Below are 8210 nucleotides of genomic sequence, written 5' to 3' on the forward strand. Positions count from 1 at the left end.
AATTGCAAAGGTGTGACTCTCTATTTTGCTCAAGCCCGTCGCGGGTAGTCTTGCACCCGGCGCAGTTACTTTTCTCTTCCTCCTTAGCTCCTTTAATTTCCAATCCAATGGGTCTTCAACTTTCAACTCTTCACTCAATACCTACACAAAAAATGAGGTGTATCAAGGTATTGTTAGATGAAATTGGGTTAGCTATATCTGCACAAAATTAAATAAAAAAAAGAACAATTATCTTGCAAGGGTGCATAGGATGAGTGAAATTGTTCAATAAGTCTTGTCTAAAAAGAAGTATAATTGAGACTTAACAACTCACCCAAACTTAGAACCTTGCTTGCCCCCAAGCAATAGGTAATTGATCTGGCAGATACCAAGCAATGCATGTATGTTAAATTCCTACATTCTAGCTCACTTGGATTTTCTTTTCGCAAGCATGAACCTTAGATGAACTTTCAGTCACAATTATTGCAATGGAACATGACACGGTGCAAACAAAGGTTTCAAAAGAGATCAAAGAGCTAAGAAAAGTTAATGACCATCTATGAATGCAACCTCACTAGGAAAGTGTTTCTCTCTATGCACACTAGTGTATCAGGGTGAGTGTTTCTCTCAAATCTACTTCTCATGCTAGATAATTCAACTTTACTCTTCGTTTCCAAATGGAACCAATGGTAATGCAAATGCAGACATTTATCACAAGGTCTTTATTAGGGCAATCTGGGTCAAGTAGTAGCAATCTTATGGTTTGTCAAGGATTGAAAGTGCTATGGCTTAAGAGAGCGATTGGGATTTTTATAATGATATCCCTCTCCACAACCCAATACAACAATTTATAACATGCCCTTAACCGGACCCAAACTTATTTATAGCAATCTTTGATGCATATTTACACTTTTGCATCTTTATATTTTTGTTTTCTCTTTTTTTTTTTTGAATGACCACATACTTTCCTTTTCCTAGAATCCCTCATTCTTCCACTCCCCCAAACTTGTTTGATGTCATCAATTACTCTCTTAACCAAAGCAAAGGTTATGGTTAATTTTTCACAATTTGGGATAAGTGGAAGGTGTGGTGCTTAGGCTTAGGAAGCTATGGGTCAATTGAAATGTGGAGATCGCTTTTTGGCTTAGACGGTTAGCAAAATAAGGAAATATGAATGGCTTGATCATATAAATGCACAACATTAGCAAACCACCAGGGAAACTCAAGCAAAGTCTATCATGCAACTTAAGCGTAGTTCACTCATCAGTATTTAGGGCTCAAACCTCACCCGGCTATGCATCCAAAGATTATCAAACTTGGCTCAGTACTATGATCAACATTGAAACCCGTATGCAACTAGTCATGAACTAAAGCTCTAACGTGACTTGAAAATGTCTAAAGTACGCGCACCACAAACATCAAGCAAACCACAATCCAGAATTGACCACAAACACAACAAGTATCAACAAGATTAAAAACCCTGCTATAAGCAGAATAGTAAAAAAAAAGTGAACCAACCAGAGTAATCACATAAACACTAAATCTACACAAAGTTATGAAACATGAACAATTAAACCATTGAAAATAAAAGACATAAAAATAAACTGCAATAAACATAGAGGTGAACTAAGGTAGGCTCCATCTGCATCCATCTATGGAGCCTGGTCATCATCATCTCTAGTAGCTGCTCCATCCTCATCATCAACAGCTCCAGCATCATCATCAGCAGCAGCTCCACCCCCTCAAAGAAAGGGCCTGGTCCCCAGGCCAACTAGTATAAGCGTGATAATTTGCAGCCGAAGGGAAGTGGTAGCTGGGAGTGGGCGCGGAGTGCATAGTGAAACTCTGGAAGGAATCGAGCAGGAAGAGCTGACTGCGGTGGAAAGACTCCTACTGCTGCATAAATCTATCCATCCGAACCTCCTACTGCTGCATAAATGTCTCTATCCGGCCCTCGAGAGCGTCAAAATGCTGATGAAGAGTGGAGGGCCTGGTGGAGGAGCATCATCCATGGGCATGTCCCCCTGAGGTCCAGCAGCATGAAGAGGCTCCAGAGCAGCAACAGCTGGTCGTGGGCGATCCTGGAAATAAATGGAGATGTAACGACTATCAATAGCCCGGCCAGGACCCTCAAAAGGTGGTGAATGGACATCCACACTAACAAGCTGGCATAATTGAGTGATGAGAGAGGGATGTCCAAGGGTTACGGAGGGAGGAGATTTGGTGCATCTAGAGATCTTCACACAGATAATCGAGCCTAGGTCCACTGTCCTCCCTGTCATGATGCAATACATTAACATGGCCTGGGTCCAGTGCAGATCAGAGACATGTGAGCAAGGGAGGATGTTCGCATGCACCAATGCTAACCAAATCCTAACCATGGGTAGCAGATCACGACGCTTTACATGGAGGGGCTGCTGAGCACGGTTCTGGTGAAAGCCGGCTCCAGGCATGCATATGACAGCCTCTACCAGCTTAGGGTCTATCGTGCCGCCCTCGAAGTCCCCATACTCACACTGCTCATCAGGCTCGAGTGCAGTCCCCAAAAACTCATTAATCGTTCGGGCATCAAAGGGGACTCGCACACCCTGCACATAACTGGTATATTGAACAATGCCCTCCTCTGGCCGCAGAGCATTAGCATAAAACTCCTTGACCACAACAATGTTGGCTGGGAAGGGGTATGATCCGAGCTTGTCCCAGCACCGCCTGGTAAGCTCATTCAGGAACTCTGGGGCCTCATTGTCATCCAACTCTATTCGCCTCTCCAAGATGAACTTCTGGCCACTCACAGTAGCAAAGTGTGTCTCATTACGCTTGGTGAGGAATTGGCAGGAATATGGTCGACTGGGCTCGCGGGGAGGTAGACCAGGTTGGTCCGAGCGGGGGCGCTTGCTTGAGGATGCCATCTGTATAACATAAAATAAGAGATCCTAGACAGAAAAGGTAAGCACAACAAGTTATACAATGATGACCAATTCAATAAAGGCACAATGAAGACTATCCTTAGACCAAAATTTAAACATAACATGGAACAACAAATTAAACTATAACAATCTAACCACAGAAAGCACAAAAATATTAAAAGAAAATGAAACACAGAAAACAATGGGGGCCAGAGGTGTTATGCGCCGGGCTTAAGAAATTGTAGTGAACTCTCTAGAGTCAATTGCGCCGGGTGCAAAAGAAATTGTGTCGGGCATAAGCGAGAGTAAAAACTCTCTGATGCTTCTCACACCAGGCACAAGAAGCACATGCTGGGCGCTAAAACACCAGAAGGGTTTACTTTATAATCACGCTAGGCGCGGTTCTTCGCGCCCAACTCAATTTCAAAACCCCAAACTTTTACAGAACAGACTTGCGCCAGGCGCAGTTCTTCGAGCCCAGCATGAGTGCATACAGGGGCGTAAAAAAATCCATTAGGCGCTAGGCACATTCATGAGTGCGTCGGGCATGCTACCACCTATAGCCTCCAGCTTTTAGTGCGCCCAACTTGCCAACAAATATGCTGGGCGTGGTCGTTCTAGGGGCCTCTATTGAATGCTTGGCCCAACGCAATAGAATTACGCCCGGCGTGAGGCTTGGCAGAGAGAAAATGGCTCTAATTGCGCCGGGCGTGGTTATGTAGCGCTTGGCGCGGTCTTGGTAGAGAGTATCCACCACTTATTGCGCTGGGCGTATGATAAATGCGCCTGGCATGATCAGGGCTATGAAGGTTTAACCTGAATTTTCCTTTCCTCACACTCCTAAACAAGATTTAACCTATATCTACCCACTCAAGCATGATTCACACAATTACATATAACACAAACAGTCACAACACAAGTCACATATACAATTATAATACACATTAACAATAAAAGCTAAAAATACAAAGCAACTTAAAAACATATGAAATAGAGTTCAGATCTCTGGGTTGCCTCCCAGGAAGCACTTGTTTACTGTCCGAGCCTGACTAGAAGAGACCTCAAGGGTCTCTGAAAGAAAGGATACAATAGAGTCTTTCAACTTCTCCACCTAAGTAGGGTTTCAACCGCTGTCCATTCACAACCCAACTTCTTTGTGCCTCAGGATCTTTAATTTCTATGGCACCATAGGGTTTCACCCCTTTGACTCTGAAAGGGCCAGACCACTTAGATCTTAATTTTCTAGGGAATAGTTTCAGCCTGGAATTGAATAGTAGTACTGATTGGCCTGCCCTGAACTCCCTCTTGAGAATCTTCTTGTCATGATAGCTCTTGACTTTCTCCTTGTACAGCTTGGATGATTCATAGGCTTGTAGCCTCAATTCATCAAGAGCATGCAACTCCAACTCCCTCTTCTCACTAGTGCTGAGAGGATCGAAATTCAACATCTTCAAAGCTCAATAAGCTTTGTGCTTCAGTTCTACAGGAAGATGGCAAGCTTTCCCATACACCAATTGGAATGGAGTGAGACCAATCGGAGATTTGAAGGAAGTTTTATAAGCCCATAGAGCTTCATCAAGCTTTGTAGACCAATCATTCCTTGAATATGACACATTTTTCTCCAAAATCCTCTTGATCTCTCTGTTAGAAACCTCAGCTTGACCGTTTGTTTGAGGGTGATAGGAGGTGGCAACCTTATGATGGACTCCATAGTGTTCTAGAGCCCTCTCCAACTGAGCATTACAGAAGTGTGAACCTCCATCACTGATAAGTACTCTGGGGGTTCCAAATTTGCTAAAAATGTGCTTATTGAGGAACTTCACCACTGTTTTGCCATCCGCCTTGGGTGTAGCAATAGCTTCAACCCATTTTGAGACATAGTCCACTGCCACAAGGATGTATTCATTTGTGAAGGAAGAAGGCAGTGGTCCAAAAAATTCTATGCCCCAACAATCGAACACCTCAACTTCCTGCATATTCTGTAAGGGCATCTCATGCATCCTCGTGATTCCCCCGGCCCTCTGACAACTATCACACTGCTTGGCATGACTGTGGGCATCTGTGAAGAGTGTTGGCCAGTAAAAGCCAGCTTAAAGGACCTTGGCAGCTATTCTTTCTCCATTGAAGTGCCCTCCATAAGGAGAGTTGTGACAGTGCCACAGAATACTCTTGGCCTACTCTCTAGAAACACACCTCCTCAGCAGGCCGTCTGAGCCAATCTTGAACAGGTGAGGGTCATCTCATACATAGTAGGTAGCATCACAGAGGAATTTCTTTTTCTGGTGCCATGTGAAATCTTCAGGTATAACTCCAACTGCCTTGAAGTTTGTTAGGTCAGCAAACCAAGGTCGCTCTTGCACCATAAGTAGATTTTCATCAGGGAACTCCTCCAGGATCTCCCTCTCCTTCATGGTCACCTCATCATTTACAAGCCTTGAGAAGTGGTCAGCAACCAGATTTTCCTTTCCACTCTTGTCTTTGATCTCCAAATCAAATTCTTGAAGCAGAAGAATCTACTTAATGAGTCTTGGCTTGGAATCCAGCTTGGTGAGTAAATACTTAATTGCTGCATGATCTGTGAACACAACCACTTTGGAACCAATCAGATAGGACTGAAACTTTTCCAATGCAGACACTATGGTTAGCAACTCTTTTTCAGTGGTGGCATAATTAATTTGTTCCTCATTTAAAACCTTGCTAGCATATTGAATAGCATGAAAAGTTTTAGCCCTCCTTTGGCCTAAGATCGCCCCAACTGCATAATCACTAGCATCACGCATGAGTTCAAAATCAAGTTTCCAATCCGATGCAGCGATTATGGGTGCAGAGGAGAGTCTAGCCTTCAAAGCTTCAAAAGCTTTCAAACAAGAATCGTTAAAACAGAAGGGAGTGTCTTTGTTTAGGGGATTACTTAGGGGTCTGTCTATCATTGAAAATTCTTTAATAAATCTCTTGTAAAAGCCAGCATGCCCCAAGAAACTCCTAATACCTTTGACATTGATGGGTGGAGGGAGTTTTCTATTACCTCCACTTTGGCTCGGTCAACTTCAATGCCCTTGTGAGAGATTTTGTGCCCCAAGACTATCCCCTCGGTCACCATGAAATGGCATTTCTCCAAGTTGAGGATAAGGTTGGTCTCCAAGCATCTTCTAAGCACCACCTCAAGATTGGCTAGGCACTCATCAAACAAAGACCCGAACACAGAGAAGTCTTCCATGTAACGACCCGGCCGGTCACTACACGCAGCACAGCACACTAGAAACACTACACAGAAAAGAACAAGTGTATACATATAGGGTCTAGAATATATATATATATACATGATCCAATTTAAACAGAGTTAAAGTGTACAAAAATACAATCAAGTGCTACTACCCCAAGTAGCTCAACAACAAAACAATCACAAAAGAGATCAGCTCCGCCGGTCCGCTGAAGACTCACCACTAGTCATCCACCTATCTTTGCTCTGCTCCCATACATAGTATGATCATCGCAGTCCAAACATCATGGAGACAACAAAGGGTAAGCTAGTGTAAATAAAATCGACATACATATATATAGCAATATAGTAGAGGACAGCTACAGCTTATATCACTCACAGCATTTCAACAATATCGGCACTGCAATGCGGCAATATCAGCACTGCTTATCAGAAATAACAGCACCACTTAAGTGGCTATAACGGCATCGCTTAGCAGCAATAACAACACCACAATAGTGGCTATAACAGCACCGACATAGCGGCTAGAAAAGCACCACCATAGTGGCCATACACAACATACAACTCAACATTTCACAGCACAGCACAACACATCAGCATACAGCTTAGTTAAATGTCATTCCACATAGCCTACTACTCATAACTCAGCTAAAGCACATCAACATTATAATTCAGCATTTAAATCATTAATAACAGCCCAGCTCAGCACAGCAACTACATCTATTTCAACTTAACATCATTTTTCAGCTTTCACATTTAACCAGCACAGCCTATGCATCAATTTCATCTTAGTCTAACATAAGATAACATTCATCAGAAATTTCAGCATATATCTCCACATTCATCATGCGCGCCCGGCGCACCCATGGTTGCGCCTAGCGTAGCTCAACCAGAGAGCATCAGGGGCCATCGCGCCCAGCGCAGGACGGCTTGCGCCCGGCGTGGCCCCCCTCACATGCCTGGCACAATTTAGAATTGTGCCCAGCGCTTGCCAGGCAGAGACTCCATGGAGTATCACGCGCCCAGCGTGCCTAGGCCCGCGCCCAGTGCTGGGAAGGCAGAGACCTCCCCTTGGTCTCGTGCCCAGCGCAATTTTGAATTGCGCCCAACGCCCTCTTGGCAGAGACTCCCAAAGAGTCTTGTGCCCAGCGCAACTAGGGTCGCGCTCAACACAAAACCACCACCCAAAAACAAGTCCCAAGCTGCCTGCGCGCTCGACGCGATCCCTGACCCGCCCGACGTGGACCAACCAGAGGCTCACCTTCTCAAGCTCGCCCGACGCACACATCTTTGCGCTCGGTGGGCTTGTCAAAAAGGAGCCCCCAGGTGGTCTCGCGCCCGGCGCAAAGAACCGCGCTCAGCGCGAGGCTCATCAGCAACCCACCAAGTTCAAAAATTTGCTTCAAACCTGCCATAAATCAACAGCAATCCCACATGCAAACCATTCAAGAAGCCACATTTTTAATCAACACCTCAAAAACACCTCCTTTTCACACATGCAACCATAAAACAAGTGGAAGACCGAAAATTCATCAAAACCCAAAAACCCCCAAAATTTCCATTTTCAGCAATTTAACCAATAATCATCAAACATCAGCCAACGATTGAGTTTCTAGAACTCGTTTCCAACCAAAATTAGCAAGACCTAGCTTCCTTTACCTCAAATCAAGAAATCCTAGCTCCGGGAAGTAGAAGACAATGCCCAACGGGGAAGAAAGGGAGAAGAAGAAGAAGAAGAAGATGCTCCGCACGGCTCAGCTAGAAATCAAACTCCTACTCTTGACTAGCACCTTGAATCAAGCAACAAGAGTGAATCAGAAATGTGAGAAAGGGGGTGAAAGAGAGTGTTGAGTGTAAAGAGAGTTTGGTAGTGTGAGTGAGAGTAAGAGAGGGTAAGGGTAATAGGGGAAGGAAAAAGAGAGGGTCTCACAACCTCCCCAACTACAAGAGTTTTCGTCCCCGAAAACAGACTTACTTGGGAAAAGAAACGGGTACCGCTCCCTGCACTGCTGCTCTACTTCCCAAGTAGCCTCACCGGTAGCTGCATCCCACAGTACCTTCACCAGAGCAATGGATTTTCCCCTCAGCTCCTTTAGCTTATGATC

General features: G+C 44.5%; 1 protein-coding gene across 1 annotated transcript; it reads right to left on the reverse strand.

Moving 5' to 3' along the window:
* Positions 1-3946: 3946 nt before the first annotated feature.
* LOC145952386 (uncharacterized) lies at positions 3947-4333 on the reverse strand. Its single transcript, XM_083064741.1, has one exon. The coding sequence runs from the start codon at positions 4331-4333 to the stop codon at positions 3947-3949; it is 387 nt and encodes a 128-aa protein (XP_082920867.1).
* Positions 4334-8210: the final 3877 nt, after the last annotated feature.

This window comes from Cajanus cajan, chromosome 10 (assembly GCF_000230855.2).
Source record: "Cajanus cajan strain Asha chromosome 10, NIPB_CcT2T_4, whole genome shotgun sequence".
NCBI lineage: Eukaryota > Viridiplantae > Streptophyta > Magnoliopsida > Fabales > Fabaceae > Cajanus > Cajanus cajan.

Coding starts and splice junctions, on each gene's coding strand:
- LOC145952386 (XM_083064741.1), bottom strand. CDS start 4,333: ATGTTGAATTTCGATCCTCTCAGCACTAGTGAGAAGAGGGAGTTGGAG.